At 36.0% G+C, this 15,220-nt stretch overlaps 1 protein-coding gene and 1 pseudogene across 2 annotated transcripts; one reads left to right on the plus strand and one right to left on the minus strand.

Annotated features, from left to right (window-relative positions):
* The first annotated feature begins 6,028 nt into the window (after positions 1-6,028).
* Positions 6,029-12,378, plus strand: LOC125776546 (uncharacterized; annotated as a pseudogene).
* Positions 12,379-12,448: 70 nt separating this feature from the next.
* Positions 12,449-14,941, minus strand: LOC105223137 (hypothetical protein). 2 transcript variants are annotated; one of them, XM_011200772.4, is made up of 4 exons: positions 14,661-14,941; positions 13,881-14,224; positions 13,709-13,796; positions 12,449-13,655 (listed from the first exon to the last, which is right to left on the minus strand). In XM_011200772.4, exons 2-4 carry the CDS (start codon positions 14,007-14,009, stop codon positions 13,201-13,203), a joined length of 672 nt encoding a protein of 223 aa, XP_011199074.1. In that variant the 5' UTR covers positions 14,010-14,224; positions 14,661-14,941; the 3' UTR covers positions 12,449-13,200. The 2 variants fall into 2 exon arrangements, with proteins under 2 accessions (XP_011199074.1, XP_011199075.1); XM_011200773.4 differs by having other exon boundaries at positions 13,881-14,283.
* Between the last annotated feature and the right edge of the window lie 279 nt (positions 14,942-15,220).

Below are 15,220 nucleotides of genomic sequence, written 5' to 3' on the forward strand. Positions count from 1 at the left end.
AAAATAATATTTTTTATTATAGCACAAGTACAACGAACATCAATGATATTTAGCCAACCCCATTAAATGGTTCACAGTTATGGTCATACATTCCTATGAAGATTGCATTTGACACTATTAGCCTAAGAAGGCGTCTTGGACTTTTCTGCCTCATTTTTTCGAATACACATGAACACTTTTTTTCCACAGTTATCCCTTTGCATAACTGGAGGTATAGCATCTGAATGCTTAATAGCTTTGTATTTATCTTCTGGACTATATATAGTTATAGCGATATTGTCGCTAACTGAAGTGTTTCGGAAGATCTTTCACCAAAATAAAAAATATATAAATGTATATAATGTTATTTTGTTCATCAAGAGAAAAACTGGAGTGTAATGGAGTATAGTTATGCTTCTGGGTAAGTAGTTACAGTTGTAGGACTTTACCCAATTCCTCCTCTTACGTCTTCGGCGCCCACCCTGCAAACGTAAGTAACCCTTGTGTAATAGCAGAAACAGCGAAAAACGCTACTCCCTTCCTTTGCCTTCCTTAGCGAGCAAAATGTGTTAAAAGTTGAGCCCGTGGTAAAAAACGCAGAAATCAGCCATCTTTGTTTGTTTTCATTTGAACAATGTTGCCATTGCTCAATACTCATATAGAGTTTTGTACACATCTATATTTTCAATTACAATTTTTTATAATATAAACTGAAAACAAACTATTAAAAATAGTTTATATATTTATTATTATTATTATTACATTGCGCGCCAATAAGATAGGTCGTATCAGCTGACACGGGCCACGTGTCTACGTTTTTGGCTGTTTGCGCTATAAGATGCGGTAGCTAACCCCTTTGAAGCCTGTGGTCTCGGCTAAAAGAGAGGAAGCTTCAAAGGAGCCACTCCGACATATTCGGTTTAAGGGTTCGTTGAAGTCTAATTGCAGCATCTGTTCAACAGAGGTGTGGTTGCAACCAAACTCTAAAAATCCCTCATTTCCATCCTGGTCATGGTGCGGAAGCATGGACAATGACATCATCTGATGAGTCGGCCTAAGGAGTGTTCGAGAGAAAAGTTTTGCGGAAGACTTATGGCCCTTTACAGATTGGCAACGGCAAGTACCGCAGTATACATTGACATAGTTCAGCAAATCAAGAGACAGCGGCTGCACCGGCCTTTCTGGATGGAAGAGAAGCTTTGAAGGTTTACGATTCAGTACCCGCTAGTGGAAGCAGAGAAAAAAGAAGACCTCCACTCCGTTGGAGAGATCAAATGGAGAAGGACCTGGTTGCGCATGGTATCTCGAATAAGCGCCAAATAGCGAAAAGAATAAATGACTGGAGTACAAACATTCCTTGTATTGCAATATGCCACTATAATCGAGACAGCAGTATCGTCAACCAATTATCTAAACACCAGTGACATAGTGATCAGAGCTAGAGAACGATTATGTAAGAGTCGTAGTTCAGGTTCCAGAAAAGAACGTCTGTAAAGTTTCATATCGATATCTCAAAAACTGAGAGACTGGTTCGCATATGTATGTATATAGACAGACAGACAGACATAGCTATGTATATCGACTCAGCTCGTCATGCTGATCCTTTATATTGTATGTATGTATGTATGTATATATGTACATATATTTTATAGAATCTTCGAAGTTTCCTGTTACAAGCTTCGGTGCAGTATAAATGTAAATATTGCATATGTATGTCTATGGCACAATAAGTGATTAATGATAGTTTAAAACTTATAATAAACATTATTAAAACCACGCACTTATGTAAAATTGTAGACAGAACACAGGCGAGACGTTTTACCGGCGATCATCGGAATTTTGCCTATTATAAAACCCACACATGTTTTTCATTTCTTTTTATTTTCCACTTTGGAATCAACGTGTCTAATGAGGTGATTATCTACCTAAGGGGCGTAGGTGCGGTTTCACATGCATATACGAAATTTCACTAGGAACCGCGAGTGGCTGCATATGCACACAACGACCGAAATTCACACTTGCGCATTCTTAGCGCTGACAGTGAGGCGGCCAACTAGTGCCCGGCGGCGTCAGATAGGATAACTCTGTTCTGCGGTCGCTCAACTAATATGGCACATTATTTATATAGCCAACTCATTACACTGCAAATACCATCCGTCGTACGTGCCAACGTGTAAATAATGGACTCTTTGCATACTTAAATCCTGTCGACCGCTCGACTCTGTTTGTCCTGCCCAAAAGTATTTGCACGCAGACATGCAACATGCAACTACACATACATGTATATGCACGAGTATGTGTGAAAGGGAAAGTGAAGCAAAATTTTCCCTATTTGCAGCACATATACCTATGTACATACATATAAACACACATTTGTACAAGCATGGTAGGTATCTATGGAACCTCGGCGTAGAGCAATGAAAATATCAAAATTTTTAAGACAAGCTAGCAAACAACAATAATAACCACAGATTATGCACAGACAATCAACTTGTAGGGTATTAAGAACGTTTAGTGAAGATAAGCTCACCGTTTAGCGGTTATTGGGACATACCCACCTTTGTAGTAAAGGCACAGGGGCTAAATAATCTGGTAAATCGTAGATTACACGCCGAAACAGAGAAGAAGTGGAAGTAAGGCTCAACGCGAAAAATACCCATCAACGCGTAGGGACAAAGGATCGAATTGTACGATTGCATAGATACTCTTTGTATGCAAATAAATATTGGATATTCTTACGTGACCAAATATGCTCAGCACCCATGCATTTGTATATAGGAATGTATGTATGTATTTCAGCAAGGAAGTAACAACTACAACCGCCAGTTTCACCATGTATGCAGTTACTTACATATAAATATGTAGAATATATATATATGTAAGTATATATATATATATATGTATATACATATATGTGAATATGCATACTCATATTTAATAGGAAGGATCTTTGAACATGTGGCACTCAAAGCAAAGTGCCTTAATATCCCCAGGTACTCGCACTCCTACTTAAATATTTTTGAATCAGTATGGATACATACATACGTACATATTTGTATACATTCGATTGTATGAAAGTGCATTATTGTTTATATGCATAAGATTATATAATATTTGTCCGTGCGTTGTTTGCAGGTTGTGGACTTGTCCGTCGGATTTATACCATACCTTAGTAACTCATCCTTACAGAGATAAAAAATATGGGAATTTTCGTCGTGGAAACCTCTATATATTTTATTCAAATATACCCTCACATATGTATATAGAATGTATAAATATGCCTCCATATGTAAGCAATATGTATTGGAATGTCTATCGGTAAATATTTAGTTTGCATAAAAGTGATAAGTTGTGAAACAAACAGCTGATTAGATGAAAAAATATTGGATAAATTATTGGAAAAAAAATAGAAAATATTAAATTCCTTACAAATAACTCCCTCTCCAAAAACTCAACCTCTGTGTGTAAGCCCTCATTCGTAGAATTACAATAATGATATTAATATATGCACCCATAATAATTTTAATCCATTCCTCGTTGAAAAACAAAAAATATTATCACCGTCTTTACGGGTAGTTGTTTGATAAAAATATATCATAAATATAGATTTCTAGTACGAAAACACTAGATCTTAGTTAGAACGAAATTAACTCTTAACTTACTCTTAACCTTTATTTTATCTTGCCTTCATCGACAGACTTATAAATCAATTGTGTTGTTCACTCATTCTTGTTGACCAACCTTTTAACGACTTACTTCTGTGATCAAAAAGGAATCTGAGTTTTTTTATAAAATGTAAATTCTTTATTTAGTCTTCAAAATTAATTTCATCCTCTTCGAACAGGGACTACCGCCCGATAAAAAACACCTTTGTCAATGATTTTCCCATAGTCGGAATAGTATTTTCCAGTATAACCTTCAGGACCTTCTTCAATTGGGTTTTTAACTCCTTAATAGTGTCAAAATGCCGTCCCCGCATTGTTTGTGCGCCCAAAACCCGCTTTGCAGTGCAAGCGTGTCACTTTTTAGCGGCCATTAAAGGCTATACAGCTGACTTTGATAACGCGGTCTATTTGACTCATGTAGCTGCAGAGATGCTCGTTAATTAGAAACATCATTCACTTTTATGCCAGTAGGCAATCGCTAAAAAACAGCTTGGAGATACAAAACATGGTTTGTGATGAGTCAAATGATATTCCAATAATATCAGCAAGATCTTTAATTGACAAGCTCACTGTCAAGTGCCAAATCTTAGGTTTTTTCGACGTGGCATTTGTCGGTAGACTTTGATGGTCGTTCAGAGTGTGGCTCATCTCTAACGCGTTCTCGGCCCGCTCTGAACTCGTTGTAGCGCTTATAAACGTTTTTTGTGCTGTAGTCGGATTACCAAAGGCCTTTCACAAAATTTGCAACGTCTCCGCACAGAAAATTGGAAGCAAGTTCTTTTCTCATCAAAATCAACCATTATAAAAGCCGAAACATTCTTTTTTGGTTGTGTAACTCGGATTAAACATTTTGACAAATAGACACTTGGTAAGTATTAAAAAAGAAATTACCTGCCTCTTTGATCACTTAGCATGACGTTTCAATGCATGGGAACAATATCGAACCGATTTTAAAATAATGCAACCAACCAGCTTAATTTACATACCCTGTCACTCGGAAGGAAATATAGCGAATCCTATAAAGTTTCTATGCAAATGATTAGCATGACGTACTGAGTAGTTAAGCCATATCCGTCATTTTTATCCATCTGCCCTATCGATTTTTACACACTTCCCCAAAAAGCTGCTTAATTGTCGGAGCCGCCGATGTCGGACTACTATAGTGTACAGCTGTAAAAAATACTAAAGAATCGAAATTAAGTTCTTGTATGAACAAGTTTTTCGTTTCATAAGATACCTTCACAAAATTTGGCATCATTTATTGTTTACGGAAAAAGCTAAAATAAAAAAAAATCAAGCTAAAAATCTCCTTACACACTGTTATGCTATAAGAAATGCTCCCGTAAAGGATACTATAGATTCGGTGTAGCCGAAGTTAACATTAATTCTGGTTTTTGAATTGTGTTTCCTTTAACAAAAAAAAGTGTATATCGATTATGGTACAAAACTGGCTAAAAAGGATAGAATTTCGTAATTCCATTCCTGTTCACATATTATAGTGGTACTACCGATTCGAATTTGATCTAGAGTATAATGTAACAAAGAAAAATTAGTGTAAAAAACAATAGCGAAAAGAAATGTTTGTCTGGTATGCAAAGTACTTTAAAATCTACTCTTCTGTGCTGAATATTTATGAAGGCCATATTTCACCTAGGTTACGTTAATCAAATACAATCAGTGGATTTTAGCTGTCAAAACACCTGTGGAGTTTGAAAAAGATTCCATAAAACTATAATAAATTTATTATCACGACCGTAATTTCTTTCCACTTAAACTATATATTATAGAGTATTTGTTATATATTATATTTATCTGTCTTTTTGCCATTTCTTGCGAATTTCAGACGAATATGGAATTACCTCAGCACGACCAGACATATTGGCAACAACGCGACTTAATAGAATTTCGACCAATAAATTTCCCAATTAAAAGAATTTGACAATTCATGTAGCGCAAGCGATGGACAGAAGAAAAGAAAATACTTTATATATGTATATGCATGTATTATACTTGTTTTTTTAATTGTATAGAGAAAAGGAAAACAATTTGTGTTGTGGTGCTGCAATGTAAAAGTGCCCCTTTTCTAATCATTACATACACATACGTACTATCACGATGGATGCACATACCATATATGGTATGTAGTTAGGGGTTGCTCTGCCCAAACACCAATGGTACGACCACAACGCAATCGCATCCATCGAAGTACCACTACGAGTATCTTAAGGATGATTATCAGTGTAATAATGATATTTACCTTTTGGCTAAATTTGATACGACGATCTTTGGTTGCGCTTCTGTGGCTGCGTGTAAGGTAGCACAAATGAATTGGACTCGCCGGGATCCGCATTGTTGACATTGTCGATACTATATTGTCAGCTAAAATGTTTGCCACCAAAGGTGTTGGTAATTTAGAATGTATTGGGATTTCCTTACCTTACTTTCTTATTTCTCACTTCACTCACTTTTTATTGTTTCCTCTTTAGGCCTTTGTTTTGCTTGGCCATTCACTCTTTTCACTAAATTCTTGCAAAGTATACGTATAAGTCAAAATCTGAATGTTATAAATATGTCCTTTATCAGAGCAAACAATTAATAGAAGTCCTCCGTTCTCTGCTTACAACTTGTGTGGCTGGTAATTTATGGCTAGCGTCAAGATTCCGTTGCGAAATTACCGTTCGGGCCACCCAGACGTATAATGCAATTTCTTTGCTTGTTTTGGTTGCTTTGTGGTTCATTGCGATTGTTTATGTTGCAAGGGGCCCATGAATGTCTCTGTGGGTTGTCGAGCAAACTGTAGCAAAAAGTGAGAATATCTTAATTCGTAACTCATAGAGCTAATAATGTAATAATCATGAACGAGAGCAAATTGTATAAGGTGACATTTTTGCGAACCGATCAATTGCATGTCTTTGTTATATTTTTTTTTACCATGTTTTGCAGAAGTTGTATAAGATTCTTTGGCATCGATTCCCTATAAACTTGAGGGAAGAGAAATATGTAAGAAAGTTGTAGTATTCGAACCTCAAGTGTTTTTTGCAAATTTTGAAATAAGAGCTTATGTTTCTACTAGATGTTTGGACTAGCTTACTTCCGTCTCCATTCAGATGTGGGCTTTGCTGTTATCCGTCAAATAAAGTTTTGATTCGCAAACGGAGCCCCAACGGAGTTTTATATGAAATTTGAATCAATTCGAAAGTTTACCGTCGCCTGCCAAAGGTTATCGGCTATGAGAAAAAACTTCTTTGATATTGGTCGGAACAAGGTCAGGTCGCTGGTCCTTCACAGCGATATCGCGCACTACTCTTTCTGAATTGTAGGTTATTGAAATGTTTATCTGTTTTAATGAAGATCTTGAACTCCGCTATTGTTAAAATATTCGATTTTCAAGAAGGAAAGAAACTGAGCAGCTATTTCTTCTTAGAATTCTAACAACTTTGAGGTTATGTGGCGAAGAACACAAAAGAACTGCAACTGTCAAATATACTTATTTTCTACCAGCACTAAAAAGAAATTCGGATATATAAAAAATAAATAGACTAAAAAATAATTTAAAAGATATAAAACACCTGGCAATTTTCTTATACACGATAGATATTAATTATCTTTGGAACTAACATAACCTTATACCATAAATGATTAAGCCGAATGATTGTTTTGGCTACATCTGCAAAGATTGCTTCATTTAAATGGAATTCCTTCAATTTGTGCTGAGCAATTAAAAAACGAAGCATGCTTGTATACTCGTATGTATATTTTTTGACGATTTTGATGGATGATGGACTCTTGTGGTGCAATCTTGACACCGTTATTGTGTTCTAAATGTCAAAATAGTCAGCAATACCGATTTCTTTTTCTTTCAAACCTACATACACACAACGACAGCCACACACGACTAATTGAGTGCGCCTAAGGTGCAACACCAATTTGGCTGCACAGGGAGATGATCGCCACACATGCTGGGACCACAGCAATCGCTCAAGCGAACGTCTTAAAAATGCAAAGAAACACAAGTAAATGGAAGTAAGTGAAACAAATAAGGCATTAAACGGTGTCATTATGTCACAACTGTGACATTTCGCAAACAAATCAATTAATTGGCATTATTTCACAGTTCACTCTGCCTTTTTTACTACTTTCCGTCCCAGTGGTATCGATTATACGAGTAGTCATTCTTCAAATTAATTGTGTGAATGTAGTTTGTTTAGATACTCAGGACAAAGACACAGCGGCAGCACTTCCTTTACTTGCTGATCGTCAGCGTTTCCTTATTGTGATGTTTCCTCTGGCTCACAAATTGGCTTCGTTGATGAAGATACATGCTAATGTTGTTGTTATTTTTGTTGTTGCTGCTGTTGTTATTGGTAGGAAAAGGCAAAACGTAAGAATTCTGCATGGCTCTACCTGCACCCCACACTTCCTTTCCGGCAATTGACTCTTCAGTGTGGCACAAACCGATGCAAGAAATATCAGCGAACAATGACATATGAGATTGTGGACTAAGGTGACCAAATACATACATACATGTATATGCATATGAACATATAGTATAATGTGGTTTGTATGTAAGATTGTGCATCAGTGCATAATATTGCCGAATAAATTATGTCTTCATTTGGGGCGACTCTGTGGTTTGTGAGGAAACTGCTGATGAGAAAACCCACAGGGGTTCATTTAATACACTGTTGGATACTAAATACATTCCCACAGACTTAGATCCATGTATATACAAATGTTTTGCAGATTTTTTGGATTGATGTCACAATATCTTGGGCCGTATTATAGAAAACACTCTTGGCCAAAAGTGCAGCGGAGTGCTTCGAAGCGGCGCCACCCATCAGCATAAACTGATGGTCAACACGTAAAAAAATAAAGGAATTGCTGCTTGAAATTGACGATTAACAGTCAAAGTTCTTTATAGCATCGTTGGAATCTCGGAAAGATCAGTGAAAACCATTTTGAAATATTATTTGGGCCTAAGAAAAATTCAAGAACGATTGGTTCCAAAATACCTCAATTTTTTCGAAAAACTGCGTCGCGTTAATGTCTGTGAAACAATGCTTCCCGACTAACAGGATGACATGAAATGTTTATTACTGGCGATTAGTATTGGATCTATGCTTACGACCCAGAGATAGGCCATCGATCTGCCGAATATCGTGCCAAAGGTGAACAGAAGCCGAAAAAACCACGTCAAAGCAGGTCAAAAATTAAGGTTTTGTTGACAGTTTTGTTCTATTATAGAGATGTGGTGCACTCCGAATTCCATCCGACCGACCCAACTGTTAATAAGGAATACTATTTGAGTGCTATGCGTCGTTTGCGCGAAGCTCGTAAAAAGTAGCCAGAATTATGGTATAAAATCAATACGGCGTTTACTCATTTTACTAAATATTTCTTCTGATTCCACAGTATTGGCCTAGTTTATGTTGAAGAGTGCTAAGCAGTACAATATTTTCTGATGCCTCGTTATTCGGAGCCAAGTCTTGATTCGGTGCAAAGAAGAAAAGGATCGTTCAGCGCTAGCATTTGTGGCTGGCAAAGCGCAGAGTACGTGAAGGAGAATATGAATCGACGGATACATAGGCTGCTATATATATTTCTGGACTAGGCAACACTAAGTGTTGCCAGGTGCAATCTGACATTTCCATTGGAAAGTTTGACATTTTTTAGCATAACATCACTCAGAACGTTTTGTCATTTAATCGTGAATTGTTTTATTTACAGGGAATTAAAAAATTCATCTCGGCCAAAAAATGGAATTAACTGGTGAACATTTTCGTGCGATCATTTTTCACAACTTTCGACGTGGATTATCACGACAAGAGTGCATCGATGAACTAAAATCTTTGTATGGCTATGAAGCACCATCCTATAGCACTGTGAAAAACTGTTACAACGAATTCAATCGTGGCCGACGCTCGCTCAAAGACGAATTCCGTGAAGGTCGTCCAAAAACAACCGTTGTGCCAGAAAACATCGATGCCGTACGTGAACTGATAATGCAAGACCGTCATGTAACATACCTTCAGATAGAGGCATGCCTATGCATTTCTCCCACCAGCATACATTCGATATTGCATGAACACCTGGCCGTAAAAAAGGTTTGTTCTCGTTGGATCCCGGCCAATTTGACAATCGCTCAAAAAAAGGCTCGTGTGGATTGGTGTAAAGAAATGCTGAAAAAATACGATCGCGGTGCTTCAAAAGACGTTTATAAGATCGTCACAGGTGACGAATCATGGATCTATGCGTATGAGCCCGAAACAAAACAGCAATCGACCGTGTGGGTCTTCCAAGACGAGCCAAATCCAACGAAAAAAAAAAAAACATTTTCGTTGATAGATATGCTTATTTTCATTATTAGGCCAGAAATGTATATAGCGGTCCTCGTATATGTACATATATCCTTATCGCAAGTGCTAAAGGTTTCTAAGGCAAAAAGCATTTGTGTTCTCGTAGTAATTTTTTTTCATTGTTGTTGAAAAAGCGCTACTTCTGCTTTGAGCCTCGTTTTTTGCAGTTCTTTGTTTCCGGGAAAGATTTTCTCAAAACGTCTAACTAGACATTGAATGATTACAGTTAAATCCTGCTGCTGACTCAAATTGAAACTTCCAAGAACTTCATCGGAAAACCGCGTTTTTAAATCTTGATTGACTGTGTCAATGAGTGGAATGTATGCAGAAACCCTGTGAAAGTCTTCACATCTTGAGATGGGTGATTGTTTCGATGACTCTGTGACTCTAACGACCACATGTTCTGGGTTTTTTCACTTCAACATCAATAAAGTATAGATAATATACTCGTACATGATTAATAAGAGTGACAAACTGAGTCGAATTATGTAGCTAGGACAGACAGGCTGTCGGTATATACGGAAATAAGTCCCGTTGCTTTTAGCTATTGATATGAAATGTTTACATGTGCTTTTTAAAACCAATTCCAAAACCAAATTGTATAAAAAACTTTTTTATTTGACAAATTATCTTTATCAAAAAGCTCAACAAGCTTGGGGTTGGTGGAAAAAATATACTTTAAGGGAGAGAAGGTTCAAACTTCCGGAATATTGTGGTATCTTCAAGGCGGAGGTCTTTGCGATCAGGAAAATGGCTGGAATGGCTAATAACGCAGGAAACAATATAAAGAAGATCAACATGTATATGACAGGGGGCAGTTAAGGCAGTAATCTCACATCGCATTACGTCAGAGATTGTCCTTAGAAGCAGGCATCACGGATCGATCAGGGCCTGATGGAATGCCTTAAGGACATGCAAGATCGCCAAAATCATGTGCAAAAGCCCTAAAGGAAAACACACTTGCTTTTTAATCACACAGTCTCGATAGAATTGTAGGTATGCGAAAAACACTGTAACACCTCCTATGCTTCTGGAGCTTCATAGTTCGGGGTATCCCCACTGGACTATTAAAATTAGATATTAAGTCGCTCTTAAAATTCGCAAAAGGCGTTGACATTATGTAAGACGCATACTTCAGGTCGAATTAAACTGAACTTCCATCTCGCATTACTAAGGACCAGTAGGTCTAACCGAACCCTTACCAAATTTGACATATATTGTTCAAGGTAACGCTACAATCTCCGAAAATATTATTCAGATCGGACCACTTTGGAACATAGCTGTCATTCAAACTGACCGATAAAATTCCAAATAAATATTTTATGTTATAGAGAATGCACCTGTAAAAAGTATTACAACTCTAGTTCAGCCAAAGTTAATATATATCCTTGCTTTAATTATAGTTGAAAGATAATATAATCCATTGTTTTAATCTTAAGACTTTACCAGCAGCAAACGAACATAAGTTATAACGAAGATTTGTCGAGAGTCGAATGACTTTAAGCGTTGCATAAATTGTTAAGGAGCGAGTATATCTCATCGAAAAAGTTTGAATCGAGAGGATGTTGAGGTTTAAAAACACTTAACCATGTATACTGTTAATATAAAAATTAATTTCTTTATTCAAATATTTTAATGAATTTGTTTATTTTTAGTTGTATGTGATTTCGACCTTGGTCTATGTATGTATAGCTGCCAACATAACGCTACTATGCGACTCGACGAACTGAATCGAATACATTTAAATACGACACGATACCATGTGAACAGATCGTTGCCACACTGGAAGAAGGTACCAAGGAAAAGAAATCACTGGAAGCCCAAAAATCAACTCATTCAAACGTGAGTGAAGCACAATTCTAAAATATTTACATATGTAGAAACTAATTTATTTAACGAATAAATATTTTTTTACAGAAAATGCCATCAATGATAAAGCATACATACCAGCCTATTGGTGGCTTTGCATTTTGTTATCCTTAATGCTGACACTAATTTTCGGCATTTGTGCTTCGACCTTTGCATTGATCGACCTGTACAAGCACCCAGTAGAACGCATATTCAATATTTTTGGTTTATTTATTTAGAATCGGGTTGCAGCCGTTTCTGCATTTTTAACTGTTGGTCTCTGGACATCACTTTACTTTCAACACTTGATGCACAATATCTCAATAACGGACACTTTGCGAACTGAATACACATTTAACTCGAACGGACGTGCTAAACTTGGTTACTCTGTATACCTTCTGCTGTGCGCCGGCCTACTGAACGCTTGTAAATTGGCAGTACTGTGGTTACGACAACGATTATTAACTCGTACAAATGCGCATCCAGCAATGGCAGTGGAAGAAACAAATATACCATTGCAATTTTATTGAAAAATATAATATTTTCTACCCAAGTAAACACTGAGCCAAAAGTCGTTTAATTATAAAAGTAAGACTATCATTTACCGAGTCATATATTTTAAAATTGAATTTATTTAAAAAATATTATTTAATAATAAAAGTAGATTCAACGGAAACCCATGATAGGAATAAAATAAGTGGTTGACAAAGTAGGCAGTCCAATAAAGTAGTAGAGTATATCGTAAAATATTATATGTTTGCACAAAACATACAGTGCATATACTTTAAATGCTATTCACCTATTACATATACACACATAGTCAAAATAATAAGTACATAAATACATCAATTTCAATGACTAACAAATTCTTTTTAGGGAGACAGAAAATTACATTTAAATGAAAGAAATAAGGATATTAGTAATAAAAATTGAAATAGGAACTTAAATTTGTATAAGATAAAAGTCTATAAATAGGATAGACAAAAGCTCCATCAGGTATCCGTGACTGAAAAAAATTTATTAGTTTCAGTTTTCTGTGCCCTATTTGATTTTTGCTTACTTTTTTCATCATTATCTAGTATATCCGCCATTATTCTCAATTTATTCTTAAATTATTTTTGACATCAATTATTATGTACGTACTTATTATTTTGACCTTGTGTGTGCATACATACATAACTGTACATGCATAAATATAAATATGAAATTAACTCCGTTTTGGGAAATTAGTCAATTTCCGAGTATGATCATTTGCGCTTCGAGATTCAATAATCACGCTAATTAATAATAAATTAACATCAGTTGATTCTTTTTTTACTAAAAATATTTCTATGAGGATAAAGCATTAGCTTTTAGTATAACATTATGGCGCCTTGATTCTTCTCCTCACTAGGAGGCTCAAGTCTTTGGCGATCGGCTCGCTCACGACGTTTAGCATGCAGTAATATGATAATATTCAATATAACGACAAGAGTAGATGCAATTACCAAGTAGAAGCTGTAGCCCAAATAAGCTAAGCCATGACTATACCAATGACGATCTTGTACAGCAAGTACATTTTGCTGCAAATATTGATAGAACTGAACAAGCCAACAAACGAAAGCGATCACCTGTGCGGCTGCCGATGAAATGTTAGAAGCGAAAAGTAGTACCATAGTTGCAGGACGCTTTGCTGCTGATGCGGCCTTTAACACGGCAGCAATTGCCGAAATTGCACATGTAAGCAAGCCAAAGCCAGTACCCAAAGCTGTGATCAGCCACAGCCAAAAATTCATAGTTTCCGGACCATTTTGATCGAATGTATACACTAAAAAATATCAGATATAGCTATATACGAATATATGTATTAAGAAAACATACCGATGATAGGAGTGGTGCGAACACCAAAGCCATAGTTTAGATCTTTGTTACCATAAAATAAGCCAAAGTTAATATCACCTTTAGAATCCTGCCAAAAAAAGTAACATAATGATTAGCATAGTAAAATTCAATTTCATTGCATTGCACAATTTGCAGATTTTGATTAACTTACTGTTGAATTTATCCGTTTCGGATAGGCACGCACCCAATGATTTGTTGTTAGACTGACCAGCAGGAGTCCAATTGCGATGCAACTCCCGAAGAAGGTTGAAAAGACTAGTGCCCTTGTGCGTATGCTCATGGCTTTCGTTGACTGGCAAGATGCGGCGCGCTTAATACATTAAAATTATGTGATTACTGCAACCAGTAAACGCTCGTTTAATGTGTTTGCTGTAAGTGGTGTCTACAACCTGCTTCCTGGTGGCATTAGTAACTTAGCCACTTGTTCACACTTTCTCCACCTCAATTGGAAGCGGTTGTTGCTATGTGCATACGATTTTATGTTTGGTCGTTGCACTGACATTCCATGGAAAATTCATTCACACCAACAAATAAAATAAACAATATTATACTTGCTATAATCAAATATGTGGTAAGTATTTTTGTAACAATAACTTATTCAATAAGCGATATAGTATTTGTTATCTATGCATCAGGCTGATATGAACAGAAACTAAAAACTTTGGCCACGAACTTGACAATTTTTCATTTCTGTATCACTACACGTACTTGTGTGTTGTATCTGTGTGTATATCAACGCATCACTAGTACATATTTATTTACTTGTTTGTGCAACCATATCATTTCAGAACTACGCAATCGCATTTAAATATCTAAACCTGTATCCGTCCCGAAACCGCAAACAAAGGCACTGAATAAAAACGGTTTCTACTAAAACTGCATGCATATACTTATATTGTACATATCTGTAAATTAAATGAATCATACTCACGTCAATCAACTATTCCTTGTCACCAAATTCAATCTGCTTGGATAAATTCTCGTTTGAATTATATGTTGCCTATATTTATTTATTATACAATGCACTTGGATTGTTATCTGACTTGTTGTTAATCAAATAGTGAGAGATATTTACTTATTTTGTTTACGCACAGAAATCACTTCCGATCTTCAATAACTTTCTTTGTTTCTCTTTATTGCCTGTTTTAAATTTAATGATGCTTTCTTTGTTTCGCTTTGTAACGAGCCATGTTGCATTGCTTTTACAAATGCGCAACCAGTGTCATGGATAATAACAGGAAAAGTGCAAATAGTTGAAATATTAGTGTAATCTTATACAATTTTTTGTTATATCTGAAAAAAAATCACTGCAATCTTTCAAAATTTTAATAGCTATGCAATAAGAAATAATTCAAAATTTATACAAACCTTTTAAAATTGCTTACTCTTCAATAAAAAAAGAATGCAAACACTTGTTAAAAAAATAATTTGTTTACCTCAATTTTCGAACGCATTATAATTATTTTCCACTATCGCAAACGCATTGAAACT

The sequence above is a fragment of the Bactrocera dorsalis genome, chromosome 2 (genome assembly GCF_023373825.1).
Source record: "Bactrocera dorsalis isolate Fly_Bdor chromosome 2, ASM2337382v1, whole genome shotgun sequence".
Lineage (NCBI taxonomy): Eukaryota > Metazoa > Arthropoda > Insecta > Diptera > Tephritidae > Bactrocera > Bactrocera dorsalis.